Raw genomic sequence first — 16,304 nt, 5'->3', positions numbered from 1 at the left:
TTCAGAGTTCTAGGCAGAGCCCCATCCCTTCCCATATTACCATTTCAACTCAATCAGTACTAGTATTTCAGGACACAAGTGAAGTTGTACTTAAACATGCATATGATCTTTACCTTGTTTATGTTTTTACTGGCATGGTATACGAAAACAGAATTGGAAGCAGAAGGCACACAAGACTCCCCCCCTCCCCGCCCCAAATCTGTCAACTAAAACCACAACAGAAGACATCACACTGGATTGTTGAAAAGCAACCCATTTCTGGTTTCTCTTGCCCCTTCAACTTGATAAAGCAAATAAGGAGTGACCAAAAATGGCTTTCCTTATGGTATACACATTATCAACAAATTACCATACTGGCAACCGGCCAAGAAGCAAAGAGGGACCTGGCAAAGGTCCAGAATTCAATACAAATACACCTATTCTTTGAAGAGTGGCTTTAAGCCTTCCTTAGAAGAAAGAGGGTCGCACATACATTGGACGAGAGAATCTGAGTTAACCACACTCTTCACAGTGTTAGCAGAGGGAAGAGATCAGAGCCAGGACATTGATCTGCATACTGTAAAAGAAAAAAAATAACCCTACTAATGTGAGTAAGTAACTCCACAGTACTGACCTTTTGAGAAACAATTCAATTTCAGAGTGACTGGGGTGGAAATAATATATGTTTGCACAGATTTGGCTGCAGTATATTCATTACAGAACAAGAAAGAAATTAAAGATGCTATACAGTATGAGAAGTTTTGGATCCCCCCTGCCACATAATTTAGTTATATTTATAAAATTGCTTAACAGTTAACTTTAAGCGATCAAACATTTTCGAGTCTAGTTAAAGTCATTTACTGACAGGAACCATTACAGCCTTCTTTTTTTCTGATGATAATGCACTAGATCTTTTAAAAAAATAAATATATATATACACATTGTATTTTACCTTTGTAAAGCGAAATATATACTCCCTAGTTCCATTAAACTTGTACACATGTGAAAAACCCTTAAAAGAACAATTCAGTAATGCCATTAGTATTTCTTTAAGATTACACGTCAAAGATCTTAGAAACATTCCGTTCAACTTGGGAGCGCACTTGTATCCTACTTCAATACAAACCTGTGAACACAGAACCTCAGGACGTAAAAGCCTGATTATTTAAAAGGGTATTCATTAGACTGCATTCCACTGTGTAATGACACATTTCAGTCTGACATACATAAATTACTCCCCTGCTAATAGGTCACGTTATCAACTGCAATTTATCTTTTGTTGTGCAATAACATTTATTCCCCAAAGAAGGTACATGCACATGGCCTCCACTGCATTTTCTAAGTATCAGTTTGAAATAAAATTTTCAAAATGCTCTAATGATTTAAAAGCCTACGTTCTGTTTTCAAAACTAATGTAAGCATTGACGAAAAATCATGAAAATTCAGTGGGACGTAGGAGGTTTTGAAAACATTATACTTCAGTAGCGGCTCATACCTTGACCGCCAGCAAACCTAGATGGAAGTGGCCTGATCCAAGGAGTAAATATGCACCCAGAGGGAGCAAAAAGATAAAATACTTTGTTTTAAAGAGAAACCTCTGAAACATACTTAGAAACTGTCATACCTTCAAGGGCATGTCACATAATATTTTATTATAATGAAAAATGACTGTAAACATTTCTCTTATTTCACATTAATCACAGAAAGGTGTTATCAAACTCCCTCTCATCTTGAATTTAATTCCAGGAGCTCATAAATTCAATATATGGAATATCTTCACATTACAACATACCAGATCTGACATTCAGTTGCAAGAAGCAAACAGCTTACTTCCCCAATTCCAACTGGGGAAAAAAGTCCTCACATAATGCAAAACTTGTTGCTTTATTCCAAAGTCCACAGTCCTGACACAGAACTGGGTTTTCCTAAGGGTATGGAAGTATTAAAAAAAAAACAAAAAAGAAAAAGTCACCACATAAACCTCTGGATTTCATCACTATTTGGCCATTGGAATGTTTTGTTTAGAAAAAGATAAAAAGTTACAGCATTCACAACAATATAAAAAGCCAACTCCAGAAGTTGTCTGTATAGAGATGGAAATGGAATATTGAGCCTATATATTAAGAATGGCAAAATGAAGTAACGAAATTCTAGCAATTTTTGAGGAACTGTGACTGCTAATAAACATACAAAATACATTAAGATCCAGAATATTGATTTTGATTTTAATGTATCAGCAAAACTCCAGCCAGCAAACATATAGACTGGAACTAATACATATTTTACAAGCTCATGTCTTTGGAAGATTTTTCTCCAGACATAGAACGTATAATGTCTGTTATCTGCTAGTAAATACTTATGAACATAGGTAAATTTCCAGATCAGGAATAAAGAGATGACAGCAATTAAGCTGTACTGCACAGGGTGCTTTCGTAACGACAGAAGGAATTTCCTGATTTTAGTAGGAGTCAATAAATGAGGGAATGAAAAAAAGACAGTAAAGGACAGAAAATAGAACAGCTGAGGAAAGTGCAAACAGGCTTCGTGGCTACTTCTGTCACCAACAACTATCCCACCATTGATGAAAACAAAAACAAAGAACACCGTTACTAATACAATGTATGGCCAAGTTAAAGCAGCAAGTGTAACCAAGTTTTTAAGCGATAGGAGATATTCAATTAGAAACCGTAATATTCTGATCAAATCTGAAAATGATCCTTTCCTGGAAGAAATCTTTTCATCTTTCTTTTTCTGTAACTCTGTCTTCCAGGCTTCATTTAGCTTCTCTGCAACAACATTTCCAGCACAGAAAACTGTCCACACAATATTCGTCTGACGAAACATGAAGCCACAAAATCCAAGCAGAGCTGAAGTTTTATGGTTACCATAAAGGCACATTAAATAGGCAAACAGAGTAAAAAATACTGATCCTGGGTCGGTATAATAAAGGAATGTAAAAAAATAAAGGGTGGGAAACATTGCAAGAGTTAATGTAGACAAGATTCTCTGGAAACCAGACACAGCCTAGAGAAGAAACAGAAAAATGTGGTTAGCAACCTCTAACAAAAATAAAAACCAAATAAACAGAAACCAAATAAAGACTATCATTCTTGAAAATTCCATTAACACAATATAACGTCTCTTATGCTCTTTGGTTCTATTACTGCACAAGCACGCATGCTATATTTTTGTTAACCTCTGGCTATGTTAATACAGAGTGTTGGACTATACAATGTTAAAAGACAAATGAAAGTATGGAACATTATTGCAGATGAGTTAAAAATATGGCAATGAAAATATACCAACTGCTTTCATATATCAGGTGTTCACATACTTGTGGCACTAACATCATTGTGGGAGTATTATCCTAGCTATGGGAACAGTTAAAGAGTTACACTAACAGGCAAAAAGAAGAAAAAAAAGTAATCAATGTTTTATGCCCCTGCATCATCAGATTCTGTTTATTTGTGAAACAGCAGAACACATTGTTCTATGCTTACACTATTGCTTCTTTTGAAGTCAGTCCACATAGTGGCCAGTTCCAAGTTTCTAACCTTTGGTGCAGCTTTTATTGTTTATCTTCCTTATAATTCATGAGTTAGAAAAGAAACTTTAAAGAAGGTAGGAGACCATGCAGTTAGAAACTCCTCCCAATTATCCCACACACTACATGATGCAATGCAATTCACAACATTAAAAAATGTCACATGATGTTTCTGAATGATGTAGTGCGGGGTGAAACAGCCAGTCACCACCTTACAGAAAAGAGGAATAGAAAAAATGCTGAATTCGAAGAAATGCCAACAACACAACTACACTTTCTAACACTTAGACTACTGTCTTGGAACCTTTTGTTTTCTTGCATTTTTATTTCCACCTCCAAGCATAAAACTGTAAGTGTTCTGAAAGTGGAAACACTTTTATTGAATTTGACCCAATTCTGTATAGTCTGATCACATGCTTAAATATGAAGAGTCTCCTGTAAGAAAATACATCAGAAGAAATTCTCTTTATAGTACAGGTATCCTTCAGTTATCAGGGAACAGGAAAAAAAAATGTTCTTACGGTTAAATGTGAAACTAAAGAACTTCACTAAGGTGAAAGATTTTTAATAGGCCATTAGCCACTGGAACAATTTACCTACTGCAGTGGTGGATGTTCCACCATGTAAAACACACAATATTCTTGTATCCAAGTTGAACTGTTATGGTGTGGATGAGTGGACAGCTAGGCAGGTAAGAACTGGCTGGATGGTTAACTGGTCACACTCCATCCAAAGGTGAGCGTAACAACCAGAGTATCACAGGGATCGATACTGGGACCTGTCCTGTTTAACATCTTTATCAATGGTTTGAAGGCAGCAAGAGTACGCTCTCATCAAGTCTGCATTAGCAAGAGCATAGCAACAGATTAACGGAAATTACTATCTATCTTTACTCTATTTGTTAGGCTGCACCTAGAATATCATGTCCAATTTTGTGTCCTGTCATACAAAAAAGGCAGCAGTAAACTGGAGCAATGGCAGAGGGCCACCAAGACAGTTGAGGGCTGAAGCACCTGCCCTGAAAGTAGAGGCTGAGGGAGCTGGCCTTGTTCAGCCTGGAAAATAGATGGCTTGGGGGACCGAATAGCAGCTACCAATACCTGTGAGGATGTCAACAGGTAAAGGGACCCAGGCTCCCTGAAGTGGTACACGGTAGGAGGACAACAGACAACAGTCAAACTGAAATTTAGAGGTTCAGACTGGACGCAAGAAAAACCTTCCTCACCGTAAGGCCAGTCAGGCATGGAGAAGGCTGCCCAGAGAGGCCGCGCAGTCACTCTCCATCCTTGGATCGTCTTCCAGGACCCAACCCTTAGAAATGTGGTCTGATCTCAGGGCTGGCCTGCTTCAAGCTGGAGGGTGGACCTTCTAACCTTTCAACCTGAATCATTCTCCAGTTATTTCCAACCTGAATTATTCCCTGATTCTAAATACTGACATCAAACCCAGTCTCTTTCTAAAGAACACATTTTAGTTTAAATGCAGCTCTCAGAGCTTCATTCACAATTCACTACTTGAAGTTTTGTGGAGAGTCTCAAGAAATTCCAACTAGATGAGCATTCAGACCTTTGGACAATAAGTCTATACGAGTACTAACTTTATTTCAGTAGGACTACTTATGCACAAGAGTAAATTTATAGGGCATTGCACCCTGAGAGAGAAAAAAGATACTATAAAAATTTAGAGAAAAGGAATGTGCCTCCTTGGCTAAATTGGTAGTAGTATTTGTGCTTATATAAAACTGAGGACAGCTCACGTGTAGCAAAGCGAACATACACAGAGCCACCAAAACTGCTTGTATGAGCACACAACATTATTCTACTTTGACTGTACCTTATTCTTCTGATGGATCTTGAACAGAAGTAAATACAGTAGATAGAAGTTCCCGGCACTGAAAAGGAGATTAATGAAGCGGAGCATTGCCGCAGAGCACACCACGCTTCCCGTCCAGCCAAACAGCCAGGCCGCCGGCTTCACTACGCCCACCGAGGCCAGGTAGAGGCCTGGCAGTGTGGTGATCATGGGGTCCCACTGGGAAGAGGAGAGAAAAACAGGTGGTTACGGAGCTGCTACCACACAGAAAGAGACCAGGGACGTGCAATGGGTTATGATATACCATCCCCACCCACGCCCCGTTTTGTTTAGCTGGGATGTTTAGTGAATTTCTGGCATTACGAGACTGAAATTTTTGAACGCTTTGTACCTTGCCCAGCGCACCACTGTACAAGAGAAAGCAGACACCAGCATTTCAGACAATGCCCACAAACCATAGAATGGTTTGGACTGGACAGGACCTTAAAGATCATCAAGTTCCAAACCCCTGCCCTGGGCAGGGACACCTCCCACTAGAGCAGGCTGCTCAAAGCCCCATCCAGCCTGGCCTTAAACACTTCCAGGAATGGGGCATCCACAGCTTCTCTGGGCAACCTGTTCCAGAGTCTCACCACCCTCACAGTAAAGAATTTCTTCCTGATATCTAATCTAAATCTACCCTCTTTCAGTTTAAAACTGTTACCCCTTGTCCTATCGCTACACCCCCTGATAAGGAGTCTTCCTCCCCATCTCTCCCGTAGCTCCCCTTCAGGTACTGGAAGGCCGTTATAAGGTTCCCTTTTCCAAGCGGTATGTCCACAGAAACCATCCATCCTGACTGGAAAACACCAGCCGGGAGGGCTCTTGCCCCGCACCTGCAGGAAGCGGCCATGGCAGTAGGCCTGCGCCTGGGGGACGTGGAAGACCTCGTCCATGTAGGGCCCGCGCTGCTGGCGGTTGATGGCCGCGAAGAGCAGGCACGACAGCAGGAAGGCGCCGCTCATGGCGGCGGAGAAGCCGTAGGCCTCCCCCGGCTCCATGCTGCTGCTGCTGCCGCCGCCGCCGCCGCGCTGGCCGGGAAAGGGCCGCCCTTCCGGGGAGGGCTGGGTGCCGGGAGGAGGGGCCTGGCGGCGGCGGCGGCGGAAGCCATCACCGGGAGACGGTGAGGGCTTGGGGGACCGTGGCGACGGCGGGGCCGGGAAGGGAAGAGGGAGGGAGGGATGGCGGGCGGGAAGGGGTGAGGAGAGCGGCGGGGCTCCCCGTGGAGCCCGCACGCGTGGGGGGTTCCTCTCTGTGAAGCGTTGAAATCCATAGAGGAGCAGTCGCCTGTTATTAAAATGGTGTTTTATAGGAGCCGGGGCGTGTGTGTGTGACCGTTCCCGTGGCGGAGGCGGGATGGCCCTGAGGCACCAGCTGGAGCTGTTCCCCGGCTGCGGCGTCACCCTCCTCCTCTTCGACCGCGTCAAAAACGCCGCCGCCCTGAGGAAAAAGGCCATGGAAGGGTCCATCGAAGGGGCGTTCATCAACCCGGCCATGGTGAGGGAATGCGCGTGTGGCCCTGTTGGCGCGGCGGGAGAGCGCTGAAGGCTGCGTGGAAATCCTTCTCTGTGGGAACTGTGTGGGAAACGGCCAGCGTTTGTAATCCCTGGCGTACGAGCTGCTGCACGCCTGCTTCGCTTTCTCCGCACTAATGCCCCTCCTTTGATTTCATTACGGTGTCCTACAAGTGTAAGGGCTCGTCTGTGGAAAAAGAGCCCTGGCAGGATTGGCCAAAACGATTGTCATTTTGATTCACTCCGCGCCCTACTTGGTGGAGCTGTTTAAATCTTATTTCCATCTGTAAAATGTAGTACTAATTGTTCAATGCTCTGTCAAAAGTCAGCGCTGCTTGGAGCCTTAGTTCTCATTTAAACCTGTAACTGGTTTCTGAAACCAGTCTTTTTTTTGTTAGAATTGGCAAAGCAGTAGGGAAGAAAAATAATCTGGCAATTTACTGGCAGAGGGTTTATTAATGTGATTCTTTTTTCAAAAGATTCCAGTAACCTGAAATATAGCATAATCTTTATGTCAAGTATTATCCCACACAGTAAATAATCACATTAACTTTGGTAGAGCAAGAATGGCCAAAATAACTTGCAGAATACTGTATTGATCACTTTTATGATTGCAGACTTAAGTAAAATTAAGTAGTCAGATTTTTTTTCAGGGTTCAAAATGCCATGTTAAATTTTGTTTAACTTCTTTTGTTGTATTTTACAGATTGTAGATCCTTTTCAAATTCTTGTGGCAGCAAACAAAGCAGTTCATCTACACAAGATTGGTAAAATGAAGACCAGAACTCTCTATTCAGAAATTATTTTCAGCCTTTCACCAAACAACAATGTAAGATTTACTGAACAAAAATCTTTTTTTTTTTGCCAGGGAAGCTTGCTAAGTTCCATGCAGCCAAGCTAAATACAGGTATTCACTTTATGTTTACCTGGCTACTAATAGAAGTTACTGTTATTTTTAATAACACTAATAGACTGTTATCTCTTGTAGCTCATCAGAATTCCATTAATGTAAAATGTGTGTCAATTTATACTTCTCAGTATAGTTTTCATCTTTTCTTAGATTTCAGATGCATTTAAAAAGTTTGGCATTTCAGACAGTGACACAGCAGTACTCATTGTTCTGGTTGTGGACAGCGGAAAAACTATAAATGTGGAAGACATAGCATCTCAGGTAGAAGGCCAACAGGTTTCTCTAGATGAACTCCCCCAACTCACAGACACTGCCAAAGTTAAAAAGGTAAGTAACCAAAAGAGATGACTGGCATAGAGAAAAGAGATAGTTTAGTTAGTTGTCGGATTAAATATCAGTGGACGTAATTAACTTAGGGTTTGTGTTTCTTTAGCATAACTGGAAACATATTTTAAGTGAAACTTGATTATTTCTTTCTTACAATCTTCTTACTCTGGAAAAATAAAGTTCTAGTTGTCACACGCTGACATCACAAATCTTAAGTCATCAAATCCTTAACATTGTCAGGAAGTTGGAACATAAATTCCATCTTGCTGCCTACGACTCAGTCACTTTTGCTTCCTGTTTTCTCAGGCAAATATCCATTTAATTAAAAATAAATTTTCAGTTCTGAACAGTTTCGTAATCTTAAGCACATAAATAGTCCCAGCATGGGCGTCTAAAATAAAAATGTGTTGATTAGCTGCCAGGAGCTGTTAGGGCATGCATGCAGATTACCATATGCTAGATAGGTATCTTGAAGCATATGTGTTCCACTTGAGAAGATTCAAGTATCCTAAATCATCTCGATCATGTCCATCAAAGTAATGATAGGAGACATACGAATGAAATTGGACAAATCATAGTATATAACATGGAGATAAATGTGCTGTTCTCATTCCGTTTCTTAGCTTTCCTTTGTCTCTTGGAGTTTCAGAATTCACAATTCTGTCTTCCAGGCAAGACAAGATAGGAATTTCTAATGTAAAATGTGAGGGAGAGGGGGAAATCTTTTCTTGTTGTGTATATATTTTTAGAAGATATGTGATGATTTTTTTTTTCCCCTCCTTATACAGCTTTTATGTTTTTCTTGTTCTTTTTCTCTGCAGCTGTACAAAATTACTCCGCAGGAAGAAAAAATCGGCACCTTATTGGATAGTATTGTTTGCAGAATGTCAACAAAAGATGTTTTATGAAAATGTGGAAATAAATATATTTTTTTTTTAAGGAAAAAGAGAGCTTCATTGCAATTCATCCTGCATATCAGGGAAAGTGATGTAGTGCTGAGTAGTTTGATGACATCTGAGCTTTGACCATAAAGCTTGAGCGAGCTTGGATACGGGGCCATCTGAGCTGTGTTCTAAGCACTGAGAGCAGTGCTGCTCTGCAAAGCAGAAGTTGCCATGGGCGTTTCTGTCCGTTCTCTTAACAAGCGAAAAAAAGCACGTTTCCCAGTACCTTAAGTTGACTGTAAACAGGTGACTTGGAAATCTGTACTTACTTTTCTCTTTCATCAAAAGTTTTGCTAGTCCCAGATAAACATTATTTACAATGTTTGAGTCCTGTTAACCCTCCCTCATTTGTTTTGCTTTGGCACCCCTGGTGGATACTGATACTACTGCTGGGAAAGGTGTTTCTGTAGCATGAAGAAAAAGAAAAAAAAGGTAAGTTTCCAAAACTATCAGCAGCACCTCCCTTGTTCTGCTGATGGATAGAGCCACTGCCCACCCTTTGGGAGCTGGAAGGGGCGGGAGGGGCACCACGGCAGGCAGTGGGGGGGCAGTGGGCATCAGAGGTGCACAGAAGAATGAATAAGGTCAGTATGGATGATGCTGTGGTGGTGTTAGCACCTGACAGTCTGATGTCATCACAATGTGCTGCTGAGGGACTGGTGTGTTGCTGTGGTACTGTACTGTTGGTGTTCAAGGATAACGAGAGGTGCTTTTACTGTATAACACCACATTATGACTGGGGATGCTGACTTCCTCGGGCCCGGTTCCAGGTGCAGAATTCACAGAGAAATTTCCACCATATATTTATTCACTTAAATTGTCGATAGAACTTACATAGCATTCTGAAAGGGTCATTGAACTCATTTGGTCTTGTTGAACCAGTGTTAGGAAAGCCCATCAATGGCAACTGAAACAAATACTGATTTCCAATAGTCACCAGGTCCAACAGCCCTGTGTGAAAATCATTTAATCACCTCTTAAACGCATCCTGTTTAAGAAAAAATACGTCCTAATTAGGTAGAAATCCATACCATTATTGTTAGGCTGTATGGTTTTTCTGGGATGTGTATAAAACTATTGTGGGGTTTTTCCCTAACGTTCTCTGAGATGTTACAGTTTGTGTGCTTACAAAGTATTTGGAAGAGTATGCCCTAGATTCTTACACACGGTATTTGGGAAAACAAAATATATTTGGGAGACAGGCAAGTCTGAGTTAGAGCTGAAATTTTATCCACTACAGTAAACAGACCAGCAAACTGACATACAGACCTAGTATTGCCTGTCTGTCTGTATTTAATATGGAAATCCCTACCTTCTGGTTTGCATTTTTGTTTTGGTTAATCCTTCCCTCAATTAAAACACAGTCGTACAAATACCATCTTTTTCTTACCAACCAAATCAATGGCAAAATGGTAAGTACCAAGGGAATTACAAGGTTTATTAAAAGAAATTATTAAGCTGCCGGCTGAATTCAACATGCCGGCTCATGTTGAGCTTGGTGGATGAGAAGCTCAACATGAGCCAGCAACGTGCACTGGCAGCCCAGAAAGCCAACCGCATCCTGGGCTGCATCAAGAGAAGTGTGGCCAGCAGGTCGTGGGAGGTGATTCTGCCCCTCTACTCTGTAGAGACCCCACCTGGAGTACTGTGTCCAGCTTTGGAGTCCTCAACAAAGGAAGGACATGGACCTGTTGGAATGGGTCCAGTGGAGGGCCACAAAGATGATCAGAGGGATGGAGCACCTCCCCTGTGAAGACAGGCTGAGAGAGCTGGGGTTGTTCAGCCTGAAGAAGAGAAGGCTCCGGGGAGACCTCATAGCTGCCTTCCAATATCTGAAGGGAGCCTACAGGAGAGCCGGAGAGGGACTCTTTGTCAGGAGATGTAGTGACAGGACAAGGGGTAATGGTTTTAAATTGGAAGAGGGGAGATTTAGATGAGATATTAGGAGGAACTTCTTTCCTGTGAGGGTGGTGAGGCACTGGAACAGGTTGCCCAGGGAAGTTGTGGATGCCCCATCCCTGGAAGTGTTTAAGGCCAGGCTGGATGGGGCTTTGAGCAACCTGCTCTAGTGGGAGGTGTCCCACTGCCTATGGCAGGGGTGTTGGAACTAGATGATCTTTACGGTCCCTTCCAACTCTAACCATTCTATGATTCTATGATTCAGGAGAAATGGCTGTGCTGATTTCTTGGTGTAAAGGTGGTTTTACAGAATGCATCATCCTCTCTAAAGGGAAACGTGAGGCAGTAGTAAAAAGTGGAGCTTGGAAGGGCGTGAGTCTTGAAATAAAGCGTGCGTAACATCAGCATGTGAGAATGACCACGGGAAAATAAAAGACTTGTTTTCCTTTTCTGACAGTCCAGTTGGTACCTGGAGTATATCATCAGATTTGCTGGCTGAACCGCTGACGTTGTTTTTGGTAGCTTAAAATAACAGCAGGCAGGTATGCTTAAACCACAGCCTTTTTTGAACATGTATAAAACACCAGTCTGGTCTGTTTAATATAGAAGAAATATTAATAAAAAGATGACTGGGTAAGAATTGATACACAAGTCCCAAACCTGGGTTCCCGGTTTCTTGTCAGGCTATTTCATTGATGTAGAAACAGAAAATCATTTGTTACTGCTGACATGAGTTAAATTATGAAATTGTGATTTCCCGTGAGACCCGAATGAGCTGTTTTCATGGGTGGATTTACTGGAAATTAATTTGGGAGCTGAAGCCTCCATCATATCATTCAGGCGGGCAGAGGATTAGGGTCTGTCGGCGGTGAAGACTATGCCATTCCCTTCAAGACCACAGTTTTCCCCTGGTGCTAGCTGCATTTATCTAAGTTAAACAAACCATTTACAAATACTGGTAATAAATGTAGATTTTTGTATGTTTGTCCTTCTGAACACATTAAAAATTAGTCAATTTTCATCTATAATGTTACTGTTAAATCAACCACTGCTGTTTTCCAGCAAAGCAGAAGTTGAAGGAAAAAAAGATAGTTTTTTCAAAACATTTCATGTTCTACTGCTCTGAACTTTGATACCTCATCTCTTCTAGCACAGGGGGAAACAGAGGAAGCTGAAGCACTTTCAGTACCATATTTGGATCCCCAGTGCTTTGGAGTCAGGATTATACCTGCAGGATTTGTTAATTTAACAGCTAAATCCAAAAGTATCATGTGTGGTCAGTTCTTCTAGCTTTTCTTTTTTATTTATTTATTTAAAGTGGGACCGTTGCTGGGTTGGTTGGTTGGGTTTTTTTTGGCCTGTGCTGCCTTTTTAACATTGTGTATATGACAAAATTTGAGCGAAACCAGCAGTCTGCACTTCTAAAAGGTGATGACTACAACCCCGTCCACCACAGAACTTGCTTTCCTGCTTGAACGCTTTGCAACACATGAGATTCCCAGGGGAAAAAAAAAAAAAAAAAGAGGAGACAGGGCAAGCAAGAAACAGACTTTACAAAGGCATCATCTTTTACACTGACTTTGTAACACGCTGTTATGGTCTGAGAAAACCCATAACAATTTATTCCTCGTTCCTGCACCTGGCAAGGCTCAAAAACACTAAGACCTTGAACCCCACATAGCCTAGGTGGTTATAAAGTAAATATTTTCATGAATTCAGACACTAGAGTCTTCTAAAAGTGCAGTTTTCCCCAGCTTTAGAAGAAAAGTTAGTCCTGTGTCTCTCAAACCAGGACACATGTGGTGAAGCCAGCAGCTATTGCTCTTTGAGTTAAAGATGGTTCCCAAGCTTCTCAGCTGAGGTAGATCTGACATGGGTCCAAGCCGCTGGCCTGTCCATCATGTAGCAGGTATTCTTCCGGCCGTGCAGCAGGAATGCGGACACATACTCCAGGAAAAATTTCCCACCCTGTCATGATGGCCATAGTTGTCCTCCCCAAGGGGAGGATGTCCAGTAGCAGACCAGGATCTGCCATCAGCCTTCACCTGCGGGCCGGAGCCTGTGCGGGATCAGATGTGTGCCCATCTCGTGGCTCGGGGAGTGTATGTTTTGGCACATGGCAAATCTCTCAGTGATGTGAAAGGGACAGCCGGGTTCTGCAGGGACGGAGAAGCAGAGGCTAGGCTGCTCACGTCAGGATGATCCCTCCTGAGTGCTCTGTGGCCATGTCTGCAGGGCACCATCATGAACGTGGCAGCACAAGGGATGCACGTTTCATGGCTCTGGAAGCTCAATTTATGATGTCAGGATGTCTAAACCCCTCTCTCCTCTCGTGCTCTTCAACAGCATGTTTACAAGGGAGGGACCATCCTTTTGCTTTCACACCACTAGTTCATGCTATATGGTTTATGACTGGGGTCCCTATGTATTTAATGCACTAATCAGCTTTTTTTTAATTATTATTCCTATGTGTGCTGTTCTTGAGAGAGCATCATCAAAGCTTTGCTCCCACGTTAAAGCATGATGAAGTGGGAGTGCTGCATGGATCCAGGAACACCCATCCCAGCACCCACACCCGCCTGTTGAGAGCTGACGCAGGTGTCTCTGGTGCTACACTGTGCTTTGTAAACACCTCTTGAGGTGTGGTATGGTATGGTATGCCATGCCATGCCATACCATGCCGTGCCAGTCTTCTCAGAAACACTTCAGTTTATGTCCCCCTCCCGAAAATGGATGGATACCAGAGTGGGGTACAAGAAGAATTCTGTTGTCCACAGCTACTGCATAATTACAGACGTGTATCTAACTGTTCCCAAGTTATTCAAAATGTCTTGCAGTTCTTTGTTTATTCGGATACTGTTTGTTAGTTTAGGCAATGCTGAAATTTGGGGGTTAAGCTGAGTTTAAGCTCCAAAGGCTTGTAGTATTGCTCCCAACAGCCACTGCCCCTCAGAGCTGCCAGTGCATTAGCCTGAGCTCACTGGGAACCATAAAAGTAGGCAACCATAAAATTAACAAAGATTTTAAATTAACAAAGAATTTTAAATTAACAAAGAATTAAAAATTAACAAAGAATTTAAGAAAGGCTGCCAACCTGCTGCATTTCCAGAAAGCTTGCAGGTTTTCTGAGAGGTGTTACTTCCCTGAAAAAGTGGGATTATGGAATGGCCCCCTTCGAGGATGGGCTGGTGTATGTAGAGGTTGGTACTGCCATGAGGTATTAATGAATTATGGAAAAGCAAGCAGTGGTTGAAGATGAATTAAATACATTGGGTACAAGATTGAAGACCAAGACAGTTGGTTCTGCAACAAAGGATGCTTACGAATACACTTTATTTCACCGTTTTATTCCTGAGTTTACAAAGGCATTACCATAAATTAAAAATATCAAGATGCAAGTCCCATAAAAACTCTCTTCAGCAATGGAGATGAGAATTTGACTTGTTCAGAGGTCTTCCCTCGCCTGCAGGATAGCTGGTCTTACTATTTTATTTTTTTTCCTACGTTGTTGTGACACAGCAGATTATTTGACTACCATATGTTTTACCATAGATTTTTGACTATTTTTGACCAAATAGATATTTGACTACTTATATGTTTTACCATAGATTAGGACAGGTAATCTTAGCAGAGGTAGAGACTGGATACAAAATGGAAAGCTGGGATGGACAAACAAAACACTGACCAGTAGAAACGTAAGCTGAACCCTTCTTCTAGCATATTGTGCTTAAATTAAGCTTCATATACATGCGGGGGGTAATATCAACATGTTTACAGTGCAAACAGGTATATGTTATTCACAAAGTCACATTCCGTACATTGCCTATTAAATTGCTTCACAGGTTCAGTTCCACAAGTAGCAACAGTTTAAGCGGTTTCAAGTAAACTGTAATATGCTGAGACCATGTTTTTTTGTACCTCCAGGGTACGGATAATTGACACAAATATTCCTTTAAATATTTGATAAAGAAAGGATATTGCTGCTACGAGGATGAATCCTTTCTTGACCAGGCTCCCCAAATTGCCATTAGAAGGATCATGACAATCACTGTGTAAAGGGTATGGACTGTAGCAAGATCATCTCCATGCTGGGGCTTGAACCCCGAGGTGCTGTGCCAGTTCTCACTTTTGCTCCCACTGGTTTTCTGTCTGTGAGCACGGAGAGAATGTATCCTGCCATAACAAAAAGCAAGATTAAGATTAAAATTTATTCTTTTTTATTAACAGTTCTGTGGTGTTTATAATGAAGTCCAGATTGTGCATTGTATCATTGACTAGATTTGGGAAAGAGCTCTTCAAACTGTATGGGGCTCATAAAGTAATTTCCATAATTGGAAATGCAAAACATTTACCAGCCATTTGGTATTTCTCTCCCACTGACAGGCGGAGAGACTGGGTATGGGCTTGTTAGAGAACGCACAGTGCTCTTACTCTTCACTGGTGATATAGATCAGTTGTATGAGAAAAAACATACCCTTTCATTTTGCAATATTATGTAAGTGGCAGGGTTTTTAAAAAATTACCAGTTTCTAAAGCTTTAAACCATGGGAATAAGCACAACATGTGCTATATGAGCTTCCCATCCTGCGCTGATGATGTCTTTTCTATCTCTGCTTTTCAGAGCGGACTTCCCTCCGCAGTCTATGTCAAGGTATTCATTAGCCAAAGATACTAATCAGGAGTAACTACAAAAAGTGTATCTGCAGGATTGCCTGGAGTAACATTTTACATTGCTTTCCCAAATAGTTTGAAAGTAGAAGTGTCAGCCTATGGTAACTGACCTTCAGTTATTGTCATCTCCGCTGAAAATTGCCTGCTAAGCCCCAGAGGGCTTGCTTCGTGGTTTTTGTTTTTTTTAAGAGAAAAAATTGTCGAATGTCCACAATTCCAACTGGGATACCAGAAGGAAATCAATCAGCTTGTGATTTTCCTGTAGCTTAGGAAAGGGTCTGAGAAGTATTAGATGTATTACAGCTCTGGTTCATGCATGGTTTCTGCTGTTATCAGAAGAGTAGGAGTTACCAAAAATGTTACTGCAGATACAGCTTACAAGCAAAGAGCGTTTACCCGCTAATTATATTTATATACTTATACACACTTGGAAGAGAGCTGTCAAAACTGATTTGTTAAAATGAAAGAGTAGGAAGTGCGATCTGCAAAGGTAATTCATCAATAAAACAGAAGTTCCGCAGCTGAGATTTTACAGAAAGGAGTTGTAGAATTAGAAATACACATTTAACATTCATATGAGGACAAGGGCTACCTTCTGTCTTGTGTAACTGCAAATCAAATAACACAGGTCATGATTATCAGGCAAAATCATGTGAAGATCATGA

At 41.6% G+C, this 16,304-nt stretch overlaps 2 protein-coding genes across 3 annotated transcripts; one reads left to right on the top strand and one right to left on the bottom strand.

Annotated features, from left to right (window-relative positions):
* Positions 1 to 1,610: 1,610 nt before the first annotated feature.
* On the bottom strand, positions 1,611 to 6,421 carry ALG10 (ALG10 alpha-1,2-glucosyltransferase). Its single transcript, XM_074167973.1, has 3 exons — positions 6,211 to 6,421; positions 5,357 to 5,554; positions 1,611 to 3,003 (listed from the first exon to the last, which is right to left on the bottom strand). The coding sequence occupies exons 1-3, from the start codon at positions 6,373 to 6,375 to the stop codon at positions 1,948 to 1,950; spliced, it is 1,419 nt and encodes a 472-aa protein (XP_074024074.1). The 5' UTR covers positions 6,376 to 6,421; the 3' UTR covers positions 1,611 to 1,947.
* Positions 6,422 to 6,454: 33 nt separating this feature from the next.
* TPRKB (TP53RK binding protein) lies at positions 6,455 to 9,395 on the top strand. Of its 2 annotated transcripts, XM_074167974.1 has the most exons (5): positions 6,455 to 6,497; positions 6,687 to 6,871; positions 7,595 to 7,717; positions 7,949 to 8,125; positions 8,947 to 9,395. In XM_074167974.1, exons 2-5 carry the CDS (start codon positions 6,731 to 6,733, stop codon positions 9,031 to 9,033), a joined length of 528 nt encoding a protein of 175 aa, XP_074024075.1. In that variant the 5' UTR covers positions 6,455 to 6,497; positions 6,687 to 6,730; the 3' UTR covers positions 9,034 to 9,395. The 2 variants fall into 2 exon arrangements, with proteins under 2 accessions (XP_074024075.1, XP_074024076.1); XM_074167975.1 differs by lacking the exon at positions 6,455 to 6,497 and having other exon boundaries at positions 6,731 to 6,772; positions 8,947 to 9,066.
* The last annotated feature ends 6,909 nt before the right edge of the window (positions 9,396 to 16,304 follow it).

The sequence above is a fragment of the Numenius arquata genome, chromosome 2 (genome assembly GCF_964106895.1).
Source record: "Numenius arquata chromosome 2, bNumArq3.hap1.1, whole genome shotgun sequence".
Lineage (NCBI taxonomy): Eukaryota > Metazoa > Chordata > Aves > Charadriiformes > Scolopacidae > Numenius > Numenius arquata.
Note: the sequence above shows the minus strand (reverse complement) of the source record. Positions and strands in the feature narration are given on the sequence as shown.

Coding starts and splice junctions, on each gene's coding strand:
- ALG10 (XM_074167973.1), bottom strand. CDS start 6,375: ATGGAGCCGGGGGAGGCCTACGGCTTCTCCGCCGCCATGAGCGGCGCC. Junction 5,555..6,210: donor GCCATGGCCGCTTCCTGCAG/GTGCGGGGCAAG, acceptor TCCTCTTCCCAG/TGGGACCCCATGATCACCAC. Junction 3,004..5,356: donor AGATCCATCAGAAGAATAAG/GTACAGTCAAAG, acceptor TTTCTTCTCTAG/GCTGTGTCTGGTTTCCAGAG.
- TPRKB (XM_074167974.1), top strand. CDS start 6,731: ATGGCCCTGAGGCACCAGCTGGAGCTGTTCCCCGGCTGCGGCGTCACC. Junction 6,872..7,594: donor CGTTCATCAACCCGGCCATG/GTGAGGGAATGC, acceptor TGTATTTTACAG/ATTGTAGATCCTTTTCAAAT. Junction 7,718..7,948: donor GCCTTTCACCAAACAACAAT/GTAAGATTTACT, acceptor ATCTTTTCTTAG/ATTTCAGATGCATTTAAAAA.